Source organism: Nerophis ophidion, linkage group LG03, assembly GCF_033978795.1.
Source record: "Nerophis ophidion isolate RoL-2023_Sa linkage group LG03, RoL_Noph_v1.0, whole genome shotgun sequence".
In the NCBI taxonomy this organism is placed as follows: Eukaryota; Metazoa; Chordata; class Actinopteri; order Syngnathiformes; family Syngnathidae; genus Nerophis; species Nerophis ophidion.
Window position 1 is genome coordinate 30742980 of NC_084613.1, and position 14389 is coordinate 30757368.

Genomic DNA, 14389 nt, shown 5'->3' on the forward strand with positions numbered 1-14389 from the left:
TTTGTAACACTGTTAAAGTTGTTTATACGGCCACTCTCTGTGTGACCTGTATGGCTGTTGAACAAGTATGTCTTGCATTAATTCATAATGAGTATGTGACTGGGATGGCATGCACATAAAGGAAGTGCTTTAAAGGTTCATTGGCTCTCTGTACATCTCCCTACGTCCGCGTACACAGCAGCATTTAAAACCGTCATACAATTTTCTTTTAAAAACCGATACTGATCATTTCCAATATTACATTTTTAAATCCGATAATATCGGCAGCCCCATATTATTGGACATCCCTACAAATCTTTTTTTAACATATATTCAATTTAATAGACTGCAACGACAAGATATTTAATGTTCGTACTGAGTAATGTATTTTTTTTTTTCAAAATAATCATTAAGTTAGAATTTAATGGCAGCAACACACTGCAAAAAAGTTGGCACAGGGCCATTTTTACCACTGTGTTACATGGCTTTCCCTTTTAACAACACTCAGTAAACGTTTGGTAACTGATGAGACCAATTCAGGTGGAATTCTTTACCATTCTTGTATGATGTACGGCTTAAGTTGTTCAACAGTCCGGGGTCTCCGTTGTGGTATTTTAGGCTTCAAATTGCACCACAATTTTTCAATGGGAGACAGGTCAGGACTACAAGCAGGTCTGTTTATTACCCGCACTCTTTTACTACGTAGCCACGCTGTTGTAACACGTGCAGAATGTGGCTTGGCATTGCCTATCTGAAATAAGCAGGGGAATCCATGAATATACATATATATATATAACTATATATATATATATATAACTATATATATATATATATATATATATATATATATATATATATATATATTCACAGCCCTAATATATATATATATATATATATATATATATATTAGGGCTGTGAATCTTTGGGTGTCCCACGATTCGATTCAATATCGATTCTTGGGGTCACGATTCGATAATCCATCGCTTTTTTCGATTCGATTCGATTCTCGATTCTAAAACGATATTTTTCCGATTCAAAACGATTCTGTATTCATTCAATACATAGGATTTCAGCAGGATCTACCCCAGTCTGCTGACATGCTAGCAGAGTAGTAGATTTAAAAAAAAAAAAAAGCTTTTATAATTGTAAAGGACAATATTTTATCAACTGATTGCCATAATGTACATTTGTTTTAACTATTAAACGAACCAAAAATATGACTTATTTTATCTTTGTGAAAACATTGTACACTGTGTTGTCAAGCTTATGAGATGCGATGCAAGTGTAAGCCACTGTGACACTATTGTTCTTTTTTATTATTTTTATAAATGTCTAATGATAATGTCAGTGAGGGATTTTTAATCACTGCTATGCTGAAATTATAATTAATATTGATACTGTTGTTGATAATATTCATTTTTGTTTCACTACTTTTGGTTAGTTCTGTGTTGTGTTTGTCTCCTCTCAATTGATCTGTTTATTGCAGTTCTGAGCGTTGCTGGGTCAGGTTTGGTTTTGGAATTGGATTGCATTGTTATGGTATTGCTGTGTAGTGGTTTGTTGGATTGATTAAAAATAAATAAATAAATAAATAAATTAAAAAAAGAATCGATTTTTTTAAAAATGAGAATCGATTCTGAATCGCACAACGTAAAGGATATATACATATATACATATACATACATATATACATATGCATACATATATACATATATACATATACATACATATATATATATATATATATATATATATATATATACCCTGAGATGAGGTGGCAACTTGTCCAGGGTGTACAGCACCTTCCGCCCGATTGTAGCTGAGATAGGCACCAGCGCCTCCCGCGACCCCAAAGGGAATAAGCGGTAGGAAATGGATGGATGGATGGATATATATATATATATACATATATATTTTTGAAAAATTGTGTGTAAATTATCAAAAAACTTTTCGCTCTCTGAGTTTCCATTGAACAGATGAAAGTTGTCCTTGTTCGACCCAGCAAGGTCTTGGAAGATTCCGCTGTGTACGTTGGAATGACACAGGAGGGGTTATCTATTGTCCTCAAAAACCTGATGAAGCTGAATCCAGGACGAGCCCAAGCCCGAGGCATCTTCTTCTTTTGTCTTCAATGTGACCGAAAACAATGACTGTTTACATACTCCCCATCTCTGTTGTGACATGTGTTGTTGTTGCATAAACATTGAATATCTAAATAAAAGAGGAGACGTAAACCTTTTTCGCCAGAGCTTGGTGCAGGACTGTTAAAAGAGTGTACAGTGGCCATGTCTCTCCTCGGATCTCAGATATATATATATATATATATATATATATATATATATATATATATATATATATATATATATATATACATATATATATATATATATATATATATATATATTGAGCTGCCAGCCCAATCCAAATGTCGTCCCCGCACACCCCTTTGTCAAATTCTTGCTTATCTAATGTAGCCATCAGTCAGCGTATCCACTCACCATTTAATCCACCTTAAGTTAGAGGTGAAGCATTCCAGCGCAGGTTCGAAACAACGACTGATACTCTCCCCCTTGTACTTTTTGACCAGGTCGTAGGACTTGGACGTAACTGCCAGGCAGGTGAGGACCACCAGGGCTGTGGCCCTCTGGAAATCCAAAACACAGGCGGTGATGAAAAATGCCACATACCCTATCGGAGCAGAAAAAAAACACACTTAAAGTAGATCCAAACTTTACTTTACTTTGAAATCTGACACTATACCTGCTCCGAGTATGCCCAAGACTGCGTACTTGAAGGTTTTGGAGTGAGCTTTCAGGTAATCCTCGGTGGCGTAAATCGGCTTGGAAATTTGGCTGAAGAACACACAAGAAATATATCCTCCATTGTACATTTATAGAACACAAAGTGGTTTTCATTGAGGGCCACATTGCAGTTATAATATAGCTGTTTTCAGAGGGAAGTTTCTAACAAAATATGCAGATAAAATGTATACAAATTGGATATTATTACACAATTGACTATGCATTTTTTGCTGTTAATTGGTTCCGGACATGACCTGCTTAATCAATCACCCCAAAGTAAGAATAATTATTATAAATCAAGTATTTTTATAGATAGAGCATAATGTTTACGACCGTCTGAGTAGGGTTTTTAACCTTCCGTGCACCCTTTAGACATGAAACAACACCCTTTAGTCACCTTGAGGCTTTCTAAAACCAATAAGGTCATCCTTTGCCACAACCCGCTTCAAAAATTGCAGCTTCGCTACATCACAAATTTTATGGGGGTATGTTTTCCAAAACGATATTCCACAATGTTTTGATCCTAAATGTTGTATTTTCAAGCATAAAAATGGCTGAATAAACTAAAATTATCAATTCAAGCGTAGTATTGCCTCTAGATGACACCTAACTAATCAGAGTGTGCTGTTTATTAATGTGGCCACTTATTGGCTCAGCCTTTTAGCAGCATTACTATTTTGTATTGGATTAAAATGGTATCAAGGTGACTAAAGACAGCTATTTCATGTCTAGTGTGCTTATTTTAGAATGTGATTTAAAAAAATGATGTTGTAGTTATGAAAATATTTTAATTATAGTTTATTATTCCTACGTCACGTATTAACCAGAAACGGAATCAGAATCAGAATCAGAATCAGAATCAGACATACTTTATTCGCGGTCATATCCGGGACAATTAACAGCAATAAACGAGGGACAATGCCATGCTGCCTGAGGCTGAGCCAATCAGTGATCACAATACTGAACTATGAACTCTAATTGGTTTGGTCTCCTCCAGTGGTCAATACTAGTGTAGTGTTGATATTTGTAGTTTACTTAACAATTTTTATGTTTGAAAATGCTTAATTTTTGACCCAAAAATTGTAAAATATGGTTTAAAAAAAGTTTAAATATGTGCTGTGGTGAAGCTGCTATCCAAAGCATAATGAGGAGAGGGACGACTGTATTATATTGTTTAGGTACACTAAAAAAAAAAAAAAAATAGCTTATTACTGTAAATGGAAAAAACGGTTCCATAGTTTGTATGTTTTTGTTATTATATTGTAATTTTTGCAATGTACAATTTGGTGGATAACTTGCTTTGAAATAATAAGTCAAGCAGATTTTTAAGTATTCATTTTTATTTCAACGAAATATTTGGGGGGAATGTTTGTTAATGTAATAGTTATATATATTATAAGATAGGCAAGACAAAGTAGCTTATTGCACATTATTTCCAGGCTTATAAAATGACCTGGTGGGCCAGATCTGCCCCCCGTGCCTTGAGTTGGACACCTATGATGAAATACTTGGTTATATTCACATTGACACAACAATTGCATCTAAAACACAAAATCAAACACACCTTAAATATGAGCCGAGTCCTTTTCTAGACTGTTCCTCTTGCTTTTTGCTGCTGCCAAGATCTCCTATGCAGCCTTCCTATTGGAGAATATGTTTATTTGATTGTTTACCGCCCCAGCAGGCACAATATATTGTTGATTAAACATACATGTCTTTAAAACTGAGTTTGAAACAACATTGCGAAATAGTTGTCATTGTAAATTGAGACAATGTTGATGTCTAACGTTGGATCCACGTTGTTGGTTGGAAAATGACCAAATTTCAATGCTCAGATTAACGTTACAACCTGACATTAAATGAAGGTCATCGAAAAGTATGTTGTTTTAACGTTATATTTGTGTTGTAGGACAGTGGTTCTCAACCTTTTTTCAGTGATGTACCCCCTGTGAACAGTTTTTTAATTCAAGTGCCCCCTAATCAGAACAAGGCATTTTTGGTTGAAAAAAAGAGATAAAGAAGTAAAATGCAGCACCATGTCATCAGTTTCTGATTTATTAAATAGTAAAACAGTGCAAAATATTGCTCATTTGTAGTGGTCTTTCTTGAAGTATTTGAAAAAAATATATACAAATAACTAAAAAGTTGTTGAAAAATAAACAAGTGATTAAATTATAAATAAAGAATTCTACACATAGAAGTAATCATTAACTTAAAGTGCCCTCTTTGGGGATTGTAATAGAGATCCATCTGGATTCATGAACTTAATTCTAAACATTTCTTCACAAAAAAAGAAATCTTTAACATCAATATTTATGGGACATGTCCACAAAAAATCCAGCTGTCAACACTGAATATTGCATTGTTGCATTTCTTTTCAGTTTATTAACTTGCATTCACATTTTGTTGAAGTATTATTCAATAAATACATTTATAAAGGAATTTTGAATTGTTTTTATTTTTAGAATATTTAAAAAAAAAAAATCTCAAGTACCGCTTGGCATATCTTCAAGTACCCCCAGGGGTACGCGTACACCCATTTGAGAACCACTGTTGTAGGATATATGTTGGGAAATGCCCAAGAATTCAATGGTTAAATCAATATCAGTACCCGACATTGATTAAATGTTTTCAAAAAGCATATTTTTCCAACGTTAAGTTTGAGTTGCTCAATGTCAGGGCCTAATTCAACAAGTTCTCAACATTGTTTTGTGCCTGTTGGGTCCCTTCCAAAACAACGCACATACCTCTATTTCAAACGCCTGGTTGCATACTCCGTCCCTGTTCTTAGGTTGAATTCTGTTGCTTTCCTCTGCACACAGACAGAGAAAAAAAACAAACAAAGTTGATTCCTGTGCAAACAAAATAGTCCTAATACCGACTTGTTTTACCGAGAGAGAGGGAGAAAAAGGCTGAGCGAAATTTGCTTACTCATTGTGTGTGCTCGTCAACTGTGCTGCCAAATGCTGCACTTGCACACATGCAGGGAAATATAGCCTGCCCCTCTATGCCCTCACCTTATCACTAATTGACAGAAATATTACGTACTTATTCCACCTGTGCAGGAGAAGCAGGGGACAAGGCGTGAGTGAGATCGTAAACCAGCATATTCCAAGGACTTTCGGGAATATGACTTTTCACATTGAATCAAAAACACGATCAGGCTTCTTTGACTCCCCTCACAGAACAATACATTTCAACTTATTTTCAATAAATGTCATTGTCCATCCATCCATCCATCATCTTCCGCTTATCCGAGGTCGGGTCATTGTGTAACTTGTTTATCAGATATCATCCAAAGTAAGCGCAGTGCAACCTGGATTTTTGTTTTTGTTTTTTATTTCCCTCCACAATGATGATTCATCATCGCTTTTAATGGCCGAACTTTGTCCATGTCCCTCACTGCAAATGTGATCTCGTCACACCCACAACAAGCACTTGTAAAAGGAGCTGGTCCATGGTCCAATGAACGGATGTTTTTCTTACTGGTGAGGATGAGCACACAATTTGCAGCGCGGTGCAATGGAAACATTTTAACGTTTTCTAATAATAACGCATGTTTAATATGAACAATGGTAGAATGATACTTTAAATAAATACTGACAAAAAACATTGTATAATAAATTAGGGCTGTATTGATATGAAAATGTCATTACACGGTTACCATTGTGATCGACATATTCTTAAATGTTTGACCAAGTTATTTCTTGTATCAGATAACTAAAATAAATGGACAAACTGTTAAAAAAACCGACACTATTTTGCATGTTTTCTGTTTCTTATGCTTCACTAGTAGTGTTTTTGTCATTGTATTTTATCAGTTTAAATGGCTAAGCATTTTTTTTGTTTTAAATATTGGCTTGTATTGTAGCAATTTAAGATGTATTTAAATTAAAAAATTAAATCTACTATTTTTTATTATTTCTGGCAGGGGTTGTGGCATCCGACTCTGTTGAGCAGTCCTTGAACGCACCGTTCAAACACTTTGGTCTCGTGTTCCTCTGAGTATAAAACCCTCACTCTGTTCAACGAGAGCACAGGCTGTAGGTCCAATGTGCACAATTGAATATCTTTGTTGCTCAGAAAGCAAGATTTTATAAGTTGCTGTCTGTCTACCTGGGTTGGCCCTGCGATGAGGGGACGACTTGTCCAGGGTTTACCCCGCCTTCTGCCTGAATGCAGCTGCGATAGGCCCCAGCGACCCTCCGCCACCTTAAAAGGGACAAGCGGAAGAAAAATGGATAGATGGATGGAAGTTTAGGCTGGGGTACGTTGTTTCTTAATGGAGAAAGACGTTAATGTTTTCATTCTAGCATTTGAGCTAGCAGGCTAGCTCCAGTCAGTTTGTGAGTTTATAAAGTGTAGTTACAAGTCAGGGTTTTCCGATAATTTTAATTTAAAAAGGTAATACTAGCAGTCGGAGGTTTTACCGCGGTTATCAATATCATTTATCGTTACAGCCCTAAAAAAAAAGGAATCAATACAGCTTGTGCAATGAATATTAAGTTCTCAGAGTGCGGCCTGGGGGCCATTTTTCATTGACCTTCTGCATATTATGAAAATAAGATGAGTTCATTGTTAATTATCCATCTGATGATTAATCCATTATCATTATATTGTTTTTCGCCAAATCCATCTGCGACGCAGAGTAACTCAAAATTTCTGGCAACACATTTTGGACACTTTGTCAAAGTACAGTCGTGTTGATACCAAGCAGCATTTTGGTATTCTGTTCCTTCATCCGATGTCTGTCCTCACTTGTGTCTGCTGACAAATTGTAAGAAGAATCATAAGTCCAATAAATTGGAAAAAAACAACATTGAGACATATTTAAATAGAGATATCCTATTAAAATCGGACTGCCAATATTATCGGCCGATAAATGCTTTAAAATGTGATATCAGACATCATCGGTATCGGTTGCAAAAAGTAAAATTCATGACTTTTTAAAACGCCGCTGAATGGAGTGGTACACGAACGTAGGATGCAGGGAGAAGTACAGAGCGCAAACAAACCTTAAAGGCACTGCCTTTGCGTGCCAGCCCACCACATAATATCTACGGCTTTTCACACACCAGTGAATGCAAGACATACTTGGTCAACAGTCATACAGGTCACACTGAGGGTGGCCGTATAAACAACTTTAACACTGTTACAAATATGTGCCACACTGTGAACCCACACCAAAAAAGAATGACAAACACATTTGAGGAGAACATCCACATCGTAACACAACATAAACACAACATAACAAATACCCAGAACCCCTGGCAGCACTAACTCTTCCGGGACGCTACAAAATACACCCCCGCTACCCCCTAATCCCCCCCCCACCCACCCACCTCAACCCCACCCACCTCATGCTCCTCATGCTCTCTCAGGGAGAGCATGTCCCAAATTCCAAGCTGCTCTTTTGAGGCATCCATCCATCCATCTTCTTCCGCTTATCCAAGGTCGGGTCGCGGGGGCAGCAGCCTACGCAGGGAACCCCAGACTTCCCTCTCCCCAGCCACTTCGTCCAGCTCTTCCCGGGGAATCCCGAGGCGTTCCCAGGCCAGCCGGTAGACATACTCTTCCCAACGTGTCCTGGGTCTTCCCCGTGGCCTCGTACCGGTCGGATGTGCCCTACGGGTGGCATTCTGACAAGATGCCCGAACCACCTCATCTGGCTCCTCTCGATGTGGAGGAGCAGCGGCTTTACTTTGAGTTCCTCCCGGATGGCAGAGTTTCTCACCCTATCTCTAAGGGTGAGCCCCGCGACCCGGCGGAGGAAACTCATTTCGGCCGCTTGTACCCGTGATCTTATCCTTTCGGTCATAACCCAAAGCTCATGACTATAGGTGAGGATGGGAACGTAGATCGACCTGTAAATTGAGAGCTTTGCCGTCTGGCACAGCTCTTTCTTCAACTCAACGGATCGATACAGCGTCCACATTACTGAAGACGGCGCACCGATCCGCCTGTCGATCTCACAATCCCAAAATAATGCACTTTGTGACTTCAATAATAAATATGGGAGTGCCATGTTGGCATTTTTTTTACATAACTTGAGTTGATTTATTTTGTAAAACCTTGTTACATTGTTTAATGCATCCACTGGGGCATCACAAAAAAATGTGGTTAATTCCACGACTGTATATATCGGTATTGGTTGATAAGGGAATCTGTAATTTAGAGTTGGACAATATCGGAATATCGGATATAGACAAAAAAGCCATTATCGGACATCTCTAAACTTGAATAATTCAAATACTAAATATTAACAGGGATCCCCTCCCTATATAGGCAGACCAAGCGCTGTGCGGAGGGCCCCACATAAGTTTTGCGCAAATAATTGTATGTAAAATGTCAGTCACCAAATGACATTTTACTGCAAACATATGCTTAGCCGAGTCCTCCTCCATCAATGAAAAAAAAAAATACAGTTGTACATTGACTTATAAGCTTAATTGTTTCTGTGACGAAGCTCTGAACTCAAAACACTTGTTGGTCAAATCAATATGTCGGCCATTGAAATGAATAGAAATCAATTGAATTGGTGCGTGTCCCCCCAAAACGTCACCATTTTAACATGTAAGATGTATTTTAAAAATAAATACAAACTTATATGAAAAACAATACAATAGAATGTACTACAAACAACTGCAGTAGTGTTATGAAGTAATGTAAGAACAATGTACATAATTGACCTTGAAGAGTGGACTTCTATGGTATCTCCTTCAAGCTTTGACATATTTTCATTGATAAATGTCTGCCGTTTAGATATTATTTTAACATTCTGTGCTGACGTTATGGTAAATGGTTAATGGTAACAAAATGATGTCCATCTCTAGTTATTAGCTAATGCTAGCGAGGGAGACCAAATGGGTTCACTGTGATGCCAGCTAATGGCAGGGATGCTTATAACTCACATTTTTGCTTGCAACTCAAGGCGTAACAATTAGCCGGGAGACAGTTCTTATCTCAAATGACTCTTAAGTTGAAGTACCATTAATGGTACAATAATTATTGTTACAGCAAGAAACCCTCAGTGTCCACTCTGGCGTGTTGAGTTACTGCAGATCATGTGCTAGAAACATTAGAAACTTTATGTCTTAGTTATGTTTTTAATGTGTTATTTTTGTTACGCTTGTTCGGCATTGTGATGCCGGATTCGATTCCCTCGAGGATGCGTCGAAAATTGAACACAGCAAAAGGTCTGAATTAATTATTTATTTAACAAAAGGTGCTAGAGAACAAAAATACTGGAGCTAAGAAAAGGCAAACAAAAGACGCTAGCATGAAAGCTAGGATAAACAAATAGTAAACTAAACTGGCACATAGGCACACAAAGGGGAAAACAAAACATTTAGTATGAGAGCTAAGATTGAATAAAATTGCGCAGCGTCAGAGCTCGCGTGAATAATACAGAAATTTGCATGTAAGCAAACGCGCAAAGCAGACGTACCGTTGTGTATGAACAAATATGGATCCCAGACTGAACAACAAAAGATGCAGGCTAATATAAGGCAGGTGATTAGTGAGGACAGGTGTGCAGTGCCGTGAGTAGCAGGGGAAACTGATAAGCTACCATGGTGACCGACTAAACAGGAAATAATAGGATCAGACGGAGAGTGAAAATAAAAATGGAACAATAAACAATAATATGTGGAGGATCCAAAAAGTGGATCTCAACAATTTTGCTATTAAAAAATCATTATTGAACAATTATACCCAATGCAGCTGAGATAGGGTCCAGCGACCCCCCGTGACCCCAGAAGGGACAAGTGGGAGAAAATGGATGGATAGATGGACTATATGCTATAGTAAGTATTGGTCTATCTAAGTTCCTTGTGTTCGTTACATTGCCTAAAGTGGATAATGAGTGAACAGTATTGTTTGTTTAACATGTCACATGACCTTCAACTTGTTTTGAGGGCCACATTACCATTAAGCTAAAGACGGTGGACAGGACTTCTCCTTTTACTATTATTCTTATTTTGTACATTCCAAAGAACCTGCATGTGTGCTCTGCAGCAGACATTTGATTTTGGTCTATTTATTTTGTCAGAGTTATAACAGCGTTCTGCTCTTTTTGTTGACCTTCTGCAAACAAGCTAATCAAAGCTTATTTCTTTAACAGCACACTAGTGTTTTTAAGAATCAGCTGCAAAAATGTGAGTTTCTCATACATTTTTTTCTCAACTTGACCCATTGGCCACCAGTTGAATAGCCCAAATGATGAAAATGAAAGGACCTATAAAGGAACCTTGAGAAACACCACTAGTATAACTACAGAAGTTGAAAAAATGACAACTGACTGCATCTGAAATAAACAAGGCCACCAATTAAATAGCCCTAAAGTTTCAGTCTGAGCGGATGTTTTCCGCCTGGCACAAGTGTTTGACTTGTCTCCATTCAATATACCGTATTTCCTTGAATTGCCGCCGGGGCGCTAATTAATTTAAAACCTCTTCTCACTCCTGCGCTTACCAAAGGCATGCGGTAAAGGTAAGCATGTGTAATTATTTTAAAAGCATGCAGTAAACATTTGAGTGTGATGTAAGCTTGGACCTTAAATCCTACTGAATAGCTCTTCAATCAATCAATCAATCAATGTTTACTTATATAGCCCTAAATCACTAGTGTCTCAAAGGGCTGCACAAACCACTACGACATCCTCGGTAGGCCCACATAAGGGCAAGGAAAACTCACACCCAGTGGGACGTCGGTGACAATGATGACTATGAGAACCTTGGAGAGGAGGAAAGCAATGGATGTCGAGCGGGTCTAACATGATACTGTGAAAGTTCAATCCATAATGGATCCAACACAGTCGCAAGAGTCCAGTCCAAAGCGGATCCAACACAGCAGCGGGAGTCCCGTTCACAGCGGAGCCAGCAGGAAAACATCCCAAGCAGAGGCGGATCAGCAGCGCACAGATGTCCCCAGCCGATACACAGGCGAGCAGTACATGGCCACCGGATCGGACCGGACCCCCTCCACAAGGGAGAGTGGGACATAGGAGAAAAAGAAAAGAAACGGCAGATCAACTGGTCTAAAAAGGGAGTCTATTTAAATGCTAGAGTATACAAATGAGTTTTAAGGTGAGACTTAAATGCTTCTACTGAGGTGGCATCTCGAACTTTTACCGGAAGGGCATTCCAGAGTACTGGAGCCCGAAATGAAAACGCTCTATAGCCCACAGACTTTTTTTGGGCTCTGGGAATCATTAATAGGCCGGAGTCCTTTGAACGCAGATTTCTTAATCTTCTTCCCTTTGTGCGATTTCAAATTAACGGTATTGAAATCAGCCTCCTCCATTTTGAAAATGATGACAAAGGAAGTGTCACTCGTGACGTCACGAGTTTGACCAGGCGGTAATACTAAGCATGCGCTGATTATTTTGCGAAGCAAATTTGTCCCAGCTGTAATTCAAGGCAGGCGGATACTATATGCACTGCGGCAATTCAAGGAAATACGGTATGTATATATACATCCATCCATCCATGTTCTGCCGCTTGTCCCTTTTTTGGGTCGCAGGGGGTGCTGAAACGTATTTCAGCTGCATTTGGGCGGAAGGCGGTGTACACCCTGGACAAGTCGCTACCTCATCAGAGGGCCAACACAGATAGACAGACAACATTCACACACTAGGGCCAATTTAGTGTTGCCAATCAACCTATCCCCAGGTGCATGTTTTTGGCAGTGGGAAGAAGCCGGAGTCACGGGGAGAACATGCAAACTCCACACAGAAAGATCCCGGGCCCGGGATTGAACTCAGGACTAAAGGCCTCCCATCTAAACCGAAACCCAATGTCGCGGCCTCATACACACATTGTATGTTTACATGCACTAACAAAAATAATGACTGCATTAATTTGGGGTTTTTAAGCTTTTTAAAAACACATGTAAAAACCTAATCATGTTTTTGATTTATTTTAAAGATTAACATATTTAGACTATATCGAGACAAACACCATGAATAATTGGGTTTGGTTTTGAAAGAAAAGTTTTTTTTACAACAAAATCCAAATATATTCGATATACAGTTGCCAGAAATTAAATAATCATATAGCCTAATATTATTCACTTAAATATAATTACAAATATGTCTAGTTTTGTGTAGAGAATAGCTGAGTCATATATAATTATCATCAGTGCATAATATGAATCTTAAAAATACATAATTATTATTATTCGCACATTAGTGTATCTCCTGCGGGTTAAGTGTCCCCCTGTTTTAAAACCTATTGATGCCGCTGTTTCTAACTTTAACTGAGGGTCTTTGAACACACCACCGTCATGTGAAAAAGTGAAACTTGTACATAACCTTCTCCTAATGCTCCCATATTTAGATTTATTGTATTTTTTGACCTATCGTCTATCACCCCATCCATCCATCCATCCATTTCCTACCGCTTATTCCCTTTTGGGTCGCGGGGGGCGCTGGCGCCTATCTCAGCTACAATCGGGCGTAAGGCGGGGTACACCCTGGACAAGTCGCCACCTCATCGCAGGGCCAACACAGATAGACAGACAACATTCACACTCACATTCACGCACTAGGGCCAATTTAGTGTTGCCAATCAACCTATCCCCAGGTGCATGTCTTTGGAAGTGGGAGGAAGCCGGAGTACCCGGAGGGAACCCACGCATTCACGGGGAGAACATGCACACTCCACACAGAAAGATCCCGGGCCTGGATTTGAACCCAGGACTGCAGGAACTTCGTATTGTGAGGCAGACGCACTAACCCCTCTGCCACCGTGAAGCCCCCCCATCCGTGTTCCAATAAGTGTGCACTGTGTGTGAATGCTTTAAAGTGAGCTTTGATGACTATATGACGTCTGTGTTGAGTTAAGCGTTCAAAGTTACTGGAGGTTCGGCTACACAGAGGTTGATAGAGGTTGTAGGTAGTGTTAGATATTCTTAATTGATTCAAGCAACCTTATTAAACTTCCACGGCTATAGAATGTTATATTATGATTTATGATGTCTTTGTTAACACATTTTTTTTCAAACTGTACAGCAATCCTATCTGCGCCTCCACCTGTGACTGATTGGAGACCAGTCCAGTCCACCTCTCTCCAAAAGTCAACTGGGATAGGCTCCCGCTTATCCACGCGTGACCCTAATGAGGCACAAGTGATATATAACATTGATGGATTTGTAGGTCCTGAGATCTGGGTTCAATCCCGGGCTCGGGTTCTTTCTGTGTGGAGTTTGCATGTCCTCTCCGTGACTGCGTGGGTTCCCTCCGGGTAGTCCGGCTTCCTCCCACTTCCAAAGACGTGCACCTGTGGATAGATTGATTTGTAACTCTAAATTAGTCCTATAGTGCAGTGGTTCTCAAATGGGGGTACTTGAAGGTATGTCAAGGGGTACGGGAGATTTTTTAAAAATATTCTAAAAACAGCAACAATTCAAAAATCCTTTATAAATATATTTATTGAATAATACTACAACAAAATATGAATGTATGTTCATAAACTGTGAAAAAAAATACAACAATGCAATATTCAGTGTTGACAGCTGGATTTTTTTGTGGACATGTTCCATAAATGTTTAGAATGAAGTTGATGAATCCAGATGGATCTCTATTACAATCCCCAAAGAGGGCACTCAAA

The 14389-nt window shown here is 38.7% G+C and overlaps 1 protein-coding gene across 1 annotated transcript in view; it reads right to left on the minus strand.

The window, feature by feature from the left end:
* Nucleotides 1-5747, minus strand: part of slc28a1 (solute carrier family 28 member 1) — a 47274-nt gene extending 41527 nt beyond the window's left edge. Inside the window, exons 1-5 of the mRNA XM_061894829.1 lie at nucleotides 5712-5747; nucleotides 5528-5592; nucleotides 4345-4421; nucleotides 2740-2831; nucleotides 2478-2667 (exon numbers count right to left, since the gene is read on the minus strand). Coding sequence (XP_061750813.1) covers nucleotides 2478-2667; nucleotides 2740-2831; nucleotides 4345-4421; nucleotides 5528-5592; nucleotides 5712-5715 — 428 coding nt within the window. The 5' untranslated portion in view covers nucleotides 5716-5747. The remainder of the gene's footprint in view (nucleotides 1-2477; nucleotides 2668-2739; nucleotides 2832-4344; nucleotides 4422-5527; nucleotides 5593-5711) is intronic.
* Nucleotides 5748-14389: the final 8642 nt, after the last annotated feature.